At 38.6% G+C, this 14,894-nt stretch overlaps 1 protein-coding gene across 2 annotated transcripts in view; it reads right to left on the bottom strand.

Moving 5' to 3' along the window:
• Positions 1–9,883, bottom strand: part of LOC136884553 (zinc finger protein ZFP2) — a 92,259-nt gene extending 82,376 nt beyond the window's left edge. The window contains exons 1-3 of one of the 2 annotated variants that reach the window (XM_067156808.2): positions 9,715–9,883; positions 1,401–1,482; positions 877–987 (exon numbers count right to left, since the gene is read on the bottom strand). In XM_067156808.2, the coding sequence (XP_067012909.2) occupies positions 877–987; positions 1,401–1,482; positions 9,715–9,734 (213 nt within the window). In that variant the 5' untranslated portion in view covers positions 9,735–9,883. The remainder of the gene's footprint in view (positions 1–876; positions 988–1,400; positions 1,483–9,714) is intronic. The other variant, XM_067156809.2, reaches the window with a different exon arrangement.
• Between the last annotated feature and the right edge of the window lie 5,011 nt (positions 9,884–14,894).

Below are 14,894 nucleotides of genomic sequence, written 5' to 3'. Positions count from 1 at the left end.
CACTTCATAACTGAGCACGCTGGACAAAGGTTGACACTGGTCCAACAGCCTGGATAAACACTTGCCCACAGAAAGCCAATGGGTGCAAAATTGCTTCAGAATTTTCCTTGTCTCAACATTGCACAGTTCCTGAAATTGTTTCAGTTTCTCTTTACTCTTAGTACTTCTTTGCAGAAAATAATACATTTCCCAGCAAATAATCTCCATCCAGAATGGTATGCAACCAATGACATGGCAGAGGCATCCTATGACAAAGAGATCAGGCATATCATGTTTCAGCACATCAGCAACTCCAGTCTTCATTCCAATCATTACTGTTGCATTATCACAGTTTTTGAGAGAAATATTGCACTTTATCAGGGTGTTGAAAAGATGAACACCTATGTTCGCAATTGTGGAGTCCTCTAACAGGTCAGGGACAGACAAGAAGCTGCTTTAATTTTTTTGTTTTTTGATTATATACAGTAACAACTAATGGATATATGTTAGAATTTCCTCTGTTACTTTCAACTATTAAAACAGAAAATAGCCATTTCTTTAAAGTTTCTACTATTGTTTCTTTCTCTTTCTTCACCATTTCTCCAATAATATCAGCAGTTTCTGTTCTTGCACAGCCGTATTTCTTTGCAATATTGCTATCCTTGAACTTTTTTTTTGAAAAGGTGACTTGCATGATCTGCTTTGTTCTCTTCTGACCCTGGATGCTCAATGCACTTTGAGTCAATTTATTCATTCTTCAAAGGAGTGGACAATTTCTTGGGTGCATTTTTTATTTTCGTTAACAATGAATGGTTCCCCAATCGTACTTTCTCTTAAAACAATTATCAATATTACCACATTAATTTAAAACTAAATAATTGAAAAATGGATAGTAACCTGAGTTTGAATTTCCCCTTCGCATAATTCACCAGAAGGACTAACAAACATATGGTCAGGTTCAATCTTCATCTCAACCAATTCAGTAGATGGTAACTGGATATCTGTCTCCTGAAACATACGCATATGATATATGTCACTCTACACTCCAGAATACCAACCAGGTTTCAAAGTATAGCCTTCACATGTACACAACAAGACATAAATGAACAACCAATACCACCATCAAACATCAAGTCTTCAACATAGAGCAAAACCAATACTACTATTCAGACAACACATTCATTTATTAAGACAAATGACTGTGGAAATGTATCTCTCTCACTAAAAGTTAATCACCTTAATATTATTATTCATATTAATAGAAGGTAAATGAAGTAACATCTAGTCCTGAACTTCTCATGTCCCCAACGTCGAGTTTCTGAAGACAGATTTTACCTGCAGCGTACCAGCTAACAGTACCCTAGTATTGACTGCCTACTGAAGTATAATATCTCAACCAAACGCTGAACAAATCCACTTACTATATGACAGGTATCTTCTTCATCTGACCAGTGGCCTGGCTCACATTTGATGAACGTTGGTTCTTCCATAACTTTCTCGAATCTGGAAGAAGATCGCAAAATATGAACAAAAGAAAGAATATGTTACTCAAAGAGTACAATTTATTCTCTCGCGACAAATCTCAAACCTAGTGATATGATAGCTGAGCAAACTTCCGTCATTAGTTTATGAACCCAAGAGTGTCTCATTTTCATGACTTATGTAGATTTTCCTTTAACCGCGTTCTTCCAAAGGTCAGATCTTTTCAATTTTTTCTTTGGGTGTTAGTTTTAAGAAAGGATGTTTATGAGCTACCATTACATTTCTCACTGTATCCACCATTATATTAAAGAAACATGCACAAGTCAAATTCTTAGTGGTTCCAGTAAATTTTAGTTCAACAGATGTTAACTTCTCGTTTGCTTCAATCATTTTTTTTTCAAACATTAAGTAAAATTTCAAGGTCTTCTGAAACATGTCATTACATAAGTAGAGACCCCTACTGAAGAACTCGTGCAACTGCATCTAAATTTTTACCACACTGATATACATTCACAACTACAGAATTTAAACATTTATATAATATTTATTGTGACTGTTCTATTACAAAAACTATAAATTCTTAACAACATGTAATGTTTTAATAAAGTTTTATTGTGCACAAATATGCATGAACAAGGCTCTTATGAACCATCTTCAGTACAGAACTTCGTTAGTGATTCTACCCTAAGATTACACTTAAGAACATATCATTCACAAAGTTCACCATATCTTTTATATCGACAGTCCACCCTTCGATACAAATGGTGGTGAAACCCATGCAGCGCAAGTCAAGTCATAACGTGTCTCAACTCACAGCCTCCTCGTGTCCAATCGTGGTTGATCGTTGCATCACACGAATAGAAATCCTGCCATATGCTGTCCCTCTTTTGTTGAAGTTCCTATAAAAGTTCCTTATACGCTGGAGTGACCAGGAGCAGAAGCTTCAAATGCAACTTTCCACAAAGAATAATTCCCTCAACAGTTGATAAACTACGTATGATAGGGTGTACTTTGATAGGCACAGCATTTTCTTCAAATATGATGCTTTCACCTTCTATATACTATGCAATTGCCTCTTTCCAAGGTAAATCCATACATTTCCTAAGCCACAGCTTATATCTGGACTAACTTTTAGGTGGAATAACTCGATGGCAGCATTGAGCAAAAGATGGTTTATATACTTAATGTCACTGATTGATTTTATTGCAGTTTAAATGGTCCTTCACATGTATAGAGAACAAATTTTCCCGAGTTCGAAATGTGATTCCCAGGTATTTAAAATTTGTAACTTAATTTGTTGTTCAGCGATTTGACATTTTCCCTGTTTTCCTCCTTTCCTGAAGGTCTTACTTTCATTTAATTTCAGCCCATTTAATCACGCTGTTAAAGGTAATCTGTAAATCTGGCTGTGAGGTTGACATTAGAACCATGTCATCAGCATACATGAGGATATTGACATTTACAGAATCAACTAATTTTACGATGTCAGCTATGGCAGCAATGAAAAGCACGGGCCTCAGGGGGTCACCGTGGAGAACACCGATAGCTTGATTTATCGGATGTGACGTGGTGATACCATCGCTAATCTCTATCCAGTTGTCCGATAGGAGATTCTTAATGACTTGGAGTAGATAGCAACTTGGCCTGGTAATCTTCCGTAATTTCTCTAATAGGATAACTGTATTAATCATGTCAAAAGCCTTAGAGAAATCAATAAAGATGGCAAGAAGTTTTCTCTTTGGTTTTTCCAGAACTTCTTTGATGTAGCATTGTAGGCATTCAACTGCCTGCGTAGTAGAAATTTCCTCTTCTAAAGCCAAACTTGGAGTCCGGAAGCTTGTCGTCTATTAATAATGTGAGGCGCTTACACAATAGCAAAGTCAGGGTCTTTAGGAGTGTGCATTCCAAAGCAATTCCTCTGTATGAGTTAAGGTCAGCTGTATCACCTTTAACCTTATACATAATTTTTATTGTGGATTTGGTCCATAAGTCTGGTATTCTACCCTTCCTCAAGCATTCATTTATTAACTGGTAAAATGATTCTTTCAACATTGGGAATGTAGCTTTCAGATGCTCATTATAAATCCCATCTGGACCACAGGCTTTCCCATTCTTCAGACTTTTGATAGTTTCTTCTATTTCTTCAAGCGCAGAACTCTCAGAATCATCCAAAATATTTGTTGTACAGATGGAGTAGTCAACTGGACGCATATCTCTCTCCTACAGGATTGCCCGCACGTGTACTTCCCACGCGTCCATTGGAATGTTGCGAGAAAACTTGGACCGTTTAGGATGCAGAGCTTTATAAGCATCTTCCGTGGCTTCCTCGATTAGGCGTCTTTCTTCATTCTCTAAAAATGTCTGTCAGGTGTCCATAACAACGGCTTTGTATTCTCTTCTTAGTTTAGTGTAGTGCTCCATCCAAACCTCCGTATGCTGTAACTTAGCTGCATGTAAGGCTGTTTTTCTTCCTCTAAAAACAGGCTTCTGTAAACCAACCCTTTGCCTTTCTGTGACTGATTACTGTGGGAGGCACAGCCTTCTTAAGGATTTCTTCTAGCTTAGCAGCAGCCTGAGTTGGAGTCCCGTTATGAAGTATATCTGTTATTGATTTATTGTCTGATTCCTCCAACAGTGTCAAGTCCACCGTCCTTCTCAGCTTTAGAGGCTCTATTTCCTTGTGGTACTTTATTCTATTTATTCGTATCGTAGTTTTCAAGGGCAAATGTTTCTTCTCAACTTCCATAATAACATGTTGACATACTGAGGTTATACTGGAATTTATAAATACAAGATCAATATTGTACTCATGCCGTTATAATAAAGAAAGGTTGGTTGTTCCATTCCGTTAATCAATATTAACCCTTCTTCTTCCAGATAATGCAAGATGTCTATCGATTTCTGTGACACTATGTCTACACGGCAATTGAAATCACCAGCCAGGATAAAGGCATCTTTGTTGGTTACCAAATTTGATATCTGTTGAAGTGTACTCTGGTTGGAAATATACGCATATGACTACGCGTTGGCTTGTTCGTATTACCAACATATCCTTGTGTAGTAATGGTGAGAATTTTTATTTGAAGAAGCAAGCGATCCCCCCTTTCTGCCCGCCAGTTGAACCGTTATCTGCCAAGACATGAACTTAATACCGGTAATGACTATCGATGTTCTACTCTGAAGTTAGGGAAGTTTCTACAAAAATGCAGATATCAAAGCCCTGCAGCATATTCTGGACTGTGTTTGCTATAGCTGAGAGTCCTTCTATATTCCAAGATAGTAGTTTGATATCCTGTAAAGACAGGTCTTCTGTTTCATCTAATCGGAGTTCAGTTTTATGCGCTTGGTGATATAGGCCTTTCAGATTGCTGCTTGGGACGAAAGGTATACCGCCTAACTAAAACACTTTGGGTGAGGCCAAAACTGTACATGGTTGACTGTGGGTAGATGGTTGAAATCTATCCCCACCTTGAATGCCTTGTTTATTCCCTTGTTGTTGTCTTTATTTGCTACTTGCTTAGAATAGGAAAGGGATAGGACTGGAAAGGAAGCGGCCATGGCCTTAATTAAGGTACAGCCCTAGCATTTGCCTGATGTGAAAATGGGAAACCACGGAAAACCATTTTCAGGGCTGCCGACAGTGGGGTTCGAACCCACTCTACCGGATGCAAGCTCACAGGCTGCGTGCCCCTAACCTCACGGCCAGCTCACCTGGAAGGTGTTACGTCTTTCACATGAAATATCACTGCTAATTCAATTATCTTCGAGAAATTTTATTTGGTCCTCTGTTTCTGTTGCTTGATGGACGCATCCACTGTACAGCCAGGCAATCCTACGGCTGGCCTTGAGGTTACTATCGGAGATTTGTTCTCATTCTCTAATACCGGTACTTGGTCTACGTTTGATGACCTCTGTCCGGAGTCCTTCTTCATTGTTCTCAGATTTGCCATTGATTATTTCCGGTGTGTCAGGTGAGGCATCGCTGGTTTCTTGGGAAATGCCTAGTGTTTTCCTGACTCTTCCAATACCAGCACAACTGCACTAGTTGTTTGAGTGCTTATAATTTCTCTGGGTGGATCTGGTGCCAATCTTTTCTTGTCTAATATCTTCTGAGCTTCCTTACTGTCTGAGGCAGGTATAATAAGCCTCAAATCTTTTGTCATTAACTCTTGCTCGTCCCATATTGGTTTTAGCTCTTCCTTACCATTTTTTAGCATTACAAAGTCAGCCTTACATTCTGCACACAGCCATATGAGTGAGCAGTGAGGCTTCTTGAGCGTGGTAAAGTCTCCGGCATTAATTGCTGCACAATCCTTGTGAAACCATCTCTTTCACATTCCCTCACACTCTATCGCGGCATCAGCTTCTGTTACAGTTTAACACAGCCTCCACATGGCATGTTGGAATCTGACATATCTCCTCTTGCACTTGACATGCTTGTGACGTTGCAAGTAGCGACTACGTTTGGATAACTTTAACAAAATGGAGGCTCTTGTCAGTCTAATCGAAGGTTTGTTTAAATGGAATAATTACAATTTTATGATTAGACCACTCAGTGTATAATATGGTCACTCATAAAGGCAACTAGTAAGGTTACAGCTAGTCACTAATGAAGACGATTCAACTCCAGCTTTTCGATTGTTGTCCTTAGCAACAACCTATAATGTTTTAAGGAAAGCACAGTTCTGAAGGTTCATTAAAAGTAGTAGAGTATAGTGTCAAAAATACTGTCATAGATAAGTGTGCAAAATTTCACATCTCTGCTTCTTCTTCCTATTGGGCCCTCGTAGCACAAATCATTGATTTAATTTTTAACAGTTAACAGAAGAAAACAATTATTAAGAGATGAAAACAAATTAATTTCCTAAAAGATAATTAAGTTCTGTTTGTTTCAAACCTTCAACAATTGATACTGTCTCCGTTTTTAAAACTTCCAACTTCTATCCTCGAATCAAGCTATTTTTGACTTATAAGTCTTAGTTCAAAAAAACAGAACATCTTGAATGACTAGAGATAGGAAGTTCATATTCACAGGACATGTTAATTAGAATGTTTTGCAGAAATAATTAGCATTTCACTAACCCAGGTTCAGCACGTGTCCTGTTGCCTAGTAGGCACTGGGTCCTCCATGGGCACTGATAACTCAGAGATGCCAACTTTCAAGAAAGGCAATTCGTAAAGCAAACGTTCAAGCACGGGGGAAGAGGAGGGGACAGGTGCGGTGGCCGCAGATTTTTTTTTTTCGAGATCTTAGTAACTTATATACCATTGAAAAATCAATGAACAACATACAATTCAACCAGATATTTAAAGACTGGCATATATAAAGTGTATGATTCTTACCTGCTAAAGTAACAAGTGATCTGCAGTACATATCTGAGTGGAAGTTGAAGGATCATTTCTTTTCTTGAGTACTGTAGCTACTCCCTTAGCAGCTTGTAGTTGCTGTTTGGTAAACATACACTGGTAAATCTGGCAACCAAAATCGCAATAAATACTTCTTTAACAGTCACGCACACAGTATCCACAATGAAACGGAGTTTGTCACCACTTTGCTGCCAAAACAAAGACAAAAGAACTCGCATACTTGCATGGAAGTCTGGTCATGTGATGAACAAAGATAACAACTCCGCAAGATATACCACTTCACAGGTGCCTACTTTTCCAGTACTGGAAGCACACACTGCGTTCAGCATGTGAAAACTCGAAATATTCTTAAACGAGGGACAGGAAAGGGGTATAAATAATTACTGAGAAATATGAAAATAATATTCTGAGAATCTAAGCTGTAATAGCATTCCTTGTGTATCCTTTTTAACACTTCATACACTTAGCTTTAAAAATCAACAAAAATCGTACTTTGTGGTGTGTTATTCGTAAAGGCATAATTGTGATGGGTGATTCGCAATTATTATGATTGAATCATAATAGCTGGCATCTCTGGATAACTTGTTCCATGCGTGATGGCATCGACGTGTCTAAGGCGTGAATGGCGTCCTGGGGTATAGCCATCTATGTGGCATTCACCCGGTTTCACAGTTCATCTTTGGCAGTTGGCATTAGGTCACAGCGCCGCACCCGTCATTTCACCATATCCTACACATTTTCGATGGGCGACAAGTCCGGTGATCGGACGAGCCTGGGCAACAGTTTGACATTCCTGTGACAACAAGAAGGCACGTGTTCATACAGCAACATGTGGTCGCGCATTGTCCTGCTGAAATATGGCATCTGGGATGTCGTGCAGAAAGGGTATGGCTACAGGTCACAGGATGTCATTCATGTAGGTCAAACTGGTCACAGTACCTTGGACACACACCAACTGTGATTTGTTGTAGTACCTAATAGTACCCCACACCATTAGGCCTTGAGTTGGCATTGTATGTCTTGTGTGAATGCAGTCAATGTGATGCCTCTCCTCCTGTCTGCAGCAAACCAAAATGCGGCCATCATTTTCAAACAAACAGAACCTGCATTCATCAAAAAAAAAAAAAAAAAACAACCATCTGCTGCCATTTCTGTGCCCAGTGACACTGTTCCATACACTACTGCAGTCTAACATTAGTCAAAAGCAGGTGAGAAGTGGCCGACGTGCCGGTAACACAGACTGTAATAAACGGCGATGGGCTGTCACTCCTGATGGTTAGGATGTGTTACACTGTTCCACTGTTGCACCAGCCGAGGACGCAAATCTGTATTTGCAATGCCATCCGGATGAGGTGTCGATCTTCTTGGGGGATGGTCTGGGTGGTGCGACCAGACCCATCTTGTGTTCTATGGCCTTCTGTGAACCATTTTGTATTCACCCGTTGCACCGCCGACACACTTCATACCACACGAGCAGCAATTTCCCGGATGGAAGCATCATGTTCTCTCATGCTTATAATATGCCCTCTTTCAAACTCATTCATTTGACTGTACGGTTCTCGCATACATCTACGAAGCATCGTACACACCTGCTCAAGTCACACTGATCCCATTACCTTCAGTTTATAGCGACAATTAGAGCCACAGGCACATTTTACCAGTCGGTGGTGGTGCGCCGAGATATCAATGTTGACCTTGAACTTGAGGACCGACATGGTTCCATGGTTCATTTTTTCAGAACATACTAATGTACATGTCCTGTGAATATGAACTCCCAATGTCTAGTCTTTCAAGGCGTTCTGGTTTTTATGAACTTGAGTGTAGAATAACTAACGATGGGAGAAGTATCGATGACATAAAATGCAGACTAGCACAAGGAAAGAAGGCCTTTCTTAAGAAAAGAGATTTGCTCACTTTGAACACTGATAACGGAGTCAGAAAGACATTTATGAAGACTTTCATGTGGAGTGTGGAATTGGATGGAAGTGAAGCATGGATGATAACAAGCTCAGAAGGAAAGATAATAGAATCTTTTGAAATGTAGTGTTACAGTAGAATGCTGGAGGTGAGATGGGTAGATTGAACAGCAAATGAAGATATACTAAATTGAATTGGAGAGGGGAGAACAATTTGGAAAAAAGACAAAAAAATAATTACCAAAAGGAGAGAGTGGACACTCAGGACATGTTCAGTTAGTTTTTGAGATTAGAACAGATGTAATAGTTATGTAGAAATGAAAAGGTTACACAGATTAGAGTGGCATGGAGCTCTGCATTAAACAAGTCTATAGACTGACGACCCAAACAACACCACTCATCAGCCCTGGCATGAAAGAATACCATTCTTACCTAAAACGTGAAGAAAAAACAAGTGTTTGGAAAACTGCACTTAAGGTTCGTGTTATACTCACCTGCAACGAAGCTTTATATTTTCTTTATTTCTTTGAGAATACGCATAAAAATATATTTAAATGGACCTGTATTACATACTACACATACGATAAAATAATATAAATATCGGATATTAGTTTTGTTCATTGAAGAAAAACATTTAAACTAAGTAGAAATCTTGGTCGTATTCACGATTATCTCACAATCTTCACAACCGCATGTCTCCAACGCCTCATAAACTCTCTTATTCAATCAGAGAAACCTGTTTTCATAAGAAAATAATTTCTAATTAAAAAATTAACATGAAAAGTCGACAGCATAAAACTGTCTGTTCTGTACACTTTCTCCTTCCTGCATTCGTTGCAGGTAAACCATAAAACTTGTAAAGTCAGGAATATTTGGAGGCAACTGCTCTGCATCAGATGCAGTTCTTGTTAAGATAAGACTTGCAATAAGTACACGAATTAAAAACAGCTAATTTAAGAATGTGGCTCACTTGAAAATGCCACACCTCATGAACTCACTTGTTTTACTTCCTCACTCTAGTCTCTTTGCTATGACATGCAGAAACTTCTCAGCTAAAGAAATCTCAAATATTTAGGACTTATATATTCGAAGTCGAATAACTTTCTTTTGTTTCACTACCGATTTGTACCTAAATACTTCACAAAATGATGTGATCTAGAGACTAAATACAAATCAAGTGTATATTTTGATTACGAACTGGGCGATTTGTGTGCGACACGAACTTAAAGGAAAGGCATCGAATATTTTACGAGCCCATCATCTGACACTTACCTGTGAGCTACGTAAACACACTGATTAACTTTCCTTTAATGAGCCTCCAGAAACTTAAAAAATCCGGCTCTGGCAACAATTTTCTTTTTTTATTGGGGACGAGAAAAAGGACTGCCCTCTTAGTATGAAGAAAGAAGAAGAATAGTACAGGGCGATGCTATAACTGCCTTGGCTCTGGTAAATACCGTCTCTATGTCAGATTGTTTTATTTCCCGCCAGTGCAGTAAACTAGAGATTTTTTCCGACTCATCGGGTAGCCTTAGGAAGCAGATGAGTAAGTCTCATTCACAATGCAAACGTAACCGTAAACTTAACGTAAAATTTGTGGTATTCACAATGGAGGAACGTAACATTAACGTACAGCAACCAATCAAAGCACTGCCATGTTATTTAGCACGGGAGTCGGGTTTTGGGCTATCTCGCAGTTTTATATTTCAGTACCTCGATGGAATCAAACAACGTGGTAGCGGAATTCATATTACTTGAAACATCTATTGCTTTGCTCCTGGGAGCTGTGTAGGCCTACGGTACCTGAAAAGGCGATCTAAACATCGGTGCAGAAAATGGGTTCATCCCTTGAATCAAAGAAGGTTATCTCAGGGCGATTTCGGTAATCTACTGTAAGAAATGACCCTCATCAGTTCGTTCTGGACATGCGGATGAAACCTGAACTGTTTGCCTTCCTTACGATTCGCTTCCACTTTTCTAAGAAAAAGAAATGTAAGGTTCCTTTACCGACATCTATACTCCGATGAGATGTTTGGATCTATTTGTTTGGATGATATCGTTTTCGTAAACTAGTAGTCCGTCATAATGTTAAGAAATATACAGGGACACTGTTTTATTTATGACAGGGATCGTCTCACCCGTTCGCTAGCGCTGCGAGCTTGTCTCTCCCCATTTACCGTCAGATTTCATTGCTACAAGATATTTATTTCCACCTATTATTTTTCGGTACAGCGTATTTGTAATTCTTTATCCTTCTATCATACGGTACACATACACAAAGATTATTTTGAAGGAGAAGTACCGTAAAATGGGGTGAATAGAAACAGTGGGGTGAATAGAAACAAAAACCAGGAAAGTTTAGTAATTTACTGTAAATAATACTGTAATTGTTGCATTTTAAAATTTGTTGGATATATTTGTGAAATAACATGTGCTGAAGAGAAATTCATGTTTCAAAGGTGTGTCCACAATGTTTTGTGGAAGCCATTGTCAGGTGAAGTGGAGCCAAATCATCAGAAGAAAATTGGCGCGGGAAAACTTCATTCAGACAGCAGGTAAAATGTTGGCGTAGGCTAATCTTATTTTGTGAAATACCTAGTCTGATGTTTAATAAATTATATCATAAATATGGCATTATTATATGTTTACATGTGTTTGTATACCTAACCTCAATTTATTTTTGAGCACACATTGTCGATTTGTGGGGTGAATAGAAACAAAGAGTTTTATCATGCCCCGAACTTATAAATACGATCCTAGGAGCAAGTGCTATCACAAACACAGCCAAAGAAGCAATCCAGGCAGCAGTGGATGATATCACCAACAATGCCCTCAGTTATAGGGACGCAAGAAAGAAACAAAATAAACTATTCTCTATTGTACCATCATTTGACTCGAAAGGGTACCATAAAGAAACAAGGTGGACGGTATTAACTGCAGAAGAAGAAGAATTGCTTGAAGATAGCTTAAGTGTATGGGCTTAACCAATGGACCCATATGATGCAAGGATTGTTGTAAACGCTATCTTAATTCTCGTGGGAAGATCGTAAAAATGCTCAGAGACGATTTGTTTTCAAATTTTGGATTTTATACAGTACAGGCATATATGTTTTATTAGGCATTTTATGCAGAGAAATACCATTTGACATTGTAAATGTGTAAATTTTAGAAATACATCAGAATGTTGTAAACTTTTATTCAATTTAACCTACTCATTTTGTACTGAATTTATTGAAGATAGATATAAAAATGTTGAGAAAGGATGTTTACGTTATTATTGTACCCCACTTATAGCATTAATGTTAGATATAGACCGTTTCCAATCCCCGAAATGAAGGTACAATAGAAACATTATGGTAAAATGTATGCCTGTTCCCATTCACCCCACTGGCGGGTAAATAGAAACAGACAGGTTTTATAAAAATATTTTGTGAATGGCAACTGCCAAGACCATGATAATTTGACCAGTTAATAATTTGACCTACACCCATAAAATGCCACAAAAATAGTTCGTGTATCTTTCGTAAAGCGTTGTCCAGACAATTTCAAAAGTTAAATTTGTTTCTATTCACCCCATTTTACGGTACAAGTGTTTCGTCGATAGAAGTTATTATATCGTGCACAACACACAATGTTTACATCTGCTCTGATTGGCTGGTTCTTAAAGTTAACGTAAAATTAACCGCAATAGCTTGGAGTTTGCAATCCCTTAATTTTACGGACTCGCAGTTAAGTTTACGTCGGCGCGTTGTGAATGGTTCTATTAGATAAGATGGCCGCTAACTGCTAAGTTAACGTTAATTTTAAGTTTGCGTTACGTTGCGTTTGCATTGTGAATGGGGCTTTATGGACTTGTTTACTGTCGTCCTACCACTATGCGAATAATAAAATAAATCACACGCAAGATAGTCTGAAAAGCATAAGATAAGTGCATTTTACACATAATAATAATAATAATAATAATAATAATAATAATAATAATAATATTTAATGCAGCCAATGGAGGGGTTGAAAACTGATGTCCCTGAAATCATCCTAGGTACCGGTATTCACAGTTCACACATGAAAAAATCTTGCACTTGGTTCAAAATGGAAGCCGGAACGTAGCGACCAAGGGTAGATAAGAGAGGTATGAAGAGGACAAAGTCATTAATCACCTGTAGATATGATCGAGCTGTAGACATGTCACGCAAATTCCCGTATGGAACGAAAAGTTTTTGAAGGTAGGTTGACAGGTGTAGAGGGGTTCGCTCATGAGACTGTTGAATGAGTGCAACTATGTGGTAAGGAGGGGTGGCCTAGGGGAGTAAGCAAATACGCAAAAAGGGAGTGAGACGTAGGAAAAAGCACAGGGACACAAAGGTGCTAATCTTCACGCCGAAGCGACCCATCTTGGCGACTTTTTAATATTCAAACACGTTCGGGTCTACAATTGGGAGAGACAAACATGTAGGAAAAATCTATGAGGGAAGAAAAAAAATCAAATTTAAAACTACTAGGAGGGTAAACATTGGAGGATTGAGGGGGAAATGAGATACATACCGGAGAGTGTAGTGTATAGATAAAAGTACTAACCTAAAACAATAACAGGCGATGTTTGATCGAGTTGACAAAAGAGGAACGCACCGGAAATACGTATAATAATGTATGAAGCACGAGTATTGGGAGTGACAAAAGACAGTAGCTGTACCTGTGTTCAGTAGCGAGAAGGACAGTAGCAACAGGAGTAAAGTGTATCGGAAAGCCAAAGTAAACTAAGACCAAAACAAAATGAGTGAATAAACTTACACGCCAATGAAATAGGTCAGTAAAGTAGTCTTGAACGTGGAATGGTTATAGAATCAATTGAGCATCATCAAGAAATTGATTAAGAACTGTAATGATGTCAGGTGATAGATCAAATAACAGACAGGAAAGACTGGTAGGAAAGGGAATTTTCATTCGTGTCAGACTAGTGGGTAGCTTACGACGAGGGGAAAAAATAGACAGGATATTGAAAAAATATATGGTTACTATCTCCTTCTATATCACCACACACACAGGTAGGCTGGTTAACTAAATGAAAACGAAACTTGTATTGCGGGGTAAGGGAATGGTTGAAGCGTAAGCGAATTATGTTAGTAATATGTCGGCGTGTATATGTGCCCTTGGAAAACCAAGGTTTTGTTGAAATGTATGGTTGAAGCTGATAATAATAAGTGCCTTTATAACGCGCAGATTGATTCCACTCATCATGTCAGGATCGATAGGCATTGTCTTTAAGACTAGGATAGACGTCAAGAGGGGGTATAGCTACTGTGAGGGGGGGAGTAGGAAGACGGCTAGCTTCTTTAGCGACAAGGTCAGCTTGATCATTGCCAAGAATGTTGGAATGTCCCGGTATCCATACAAGTGCGATATACCGTATATGTCATTTCCTTCAAGGTGATAAAGTAGAGATTTGACAGTATATATATACATACAAGTTTAAGGAGGGTGTAAATGATGATAATGCCTGTAAAACACTTTTAGCATCTGTATAAATGGTAGCTTTTGGAAAGAAATGTTGTTGTATGTAAATTAAAGCCTGTTGGATGGCAAATAGCTCGGCAGAAAAAATAGAAAATGTAGTCGAAAGATGAAATCGTTCTACCGTGCGGGAGTCGGTAATAACGAAAGCAGCACCGGCTCCTTGAGGAAGTTTTGCCCCGTCGGCGTAGATGTCGACACCTCTAGCAGACGGAGTTATGCGTAGTTTTTTCGACATGGGTAAGAGAAAATCAGAAGTAGATGACGATCCTGAGAATAAAGAGTTATGAGAGAAAATAATATTGGGTGTGTAGTGTAAGCTAGTAAATGGAATGGAGTACATGGGTAATGTAGGAGTCCTGAGAATCGAAGTGCAGGATCTGTTTACAGTAATATAAGCAGTGTATATAGCTGGAAATCGTCCCGAACGGGGCGGACATTGTTGATAGTATTCCTGTAATAGCTATAACTTGGGAATTAAAGGAGAAGACGAAAATGCAAGCCTTTTAAGCAGATATTTTTGTGCGAGGATTAGACGTCTAATCACAAGTGGAAATTCACTTGTTTCTACTAATAATGCGTTGGTAGGAGTAGTCGTAAGGGTTCCAATACAAAGATGTAAGGCATGAAATTGTAGGGTAT

This window comes from Anabrus simplex, chromosome 12 (assembly GCF_040414725.1).
Source record: "Anabrus simplex isolate iqAnaSimp1 chromosome 12, ASM4041472v1, whole genome shotgun sequence".
NCBI classification, from domain to species: domain Eukaryota; kingdom Metazoa; phylum Arthropoda; class Insecta; order Orthoptera; family Tettigoniidae; genus Anabrus; species Anabrus simplex.
The sequence above is the reverse complement of the archived record's forward strand: the minus strand, read 5'-3'. Positions and strand labels throughout refer to the sequence as shown.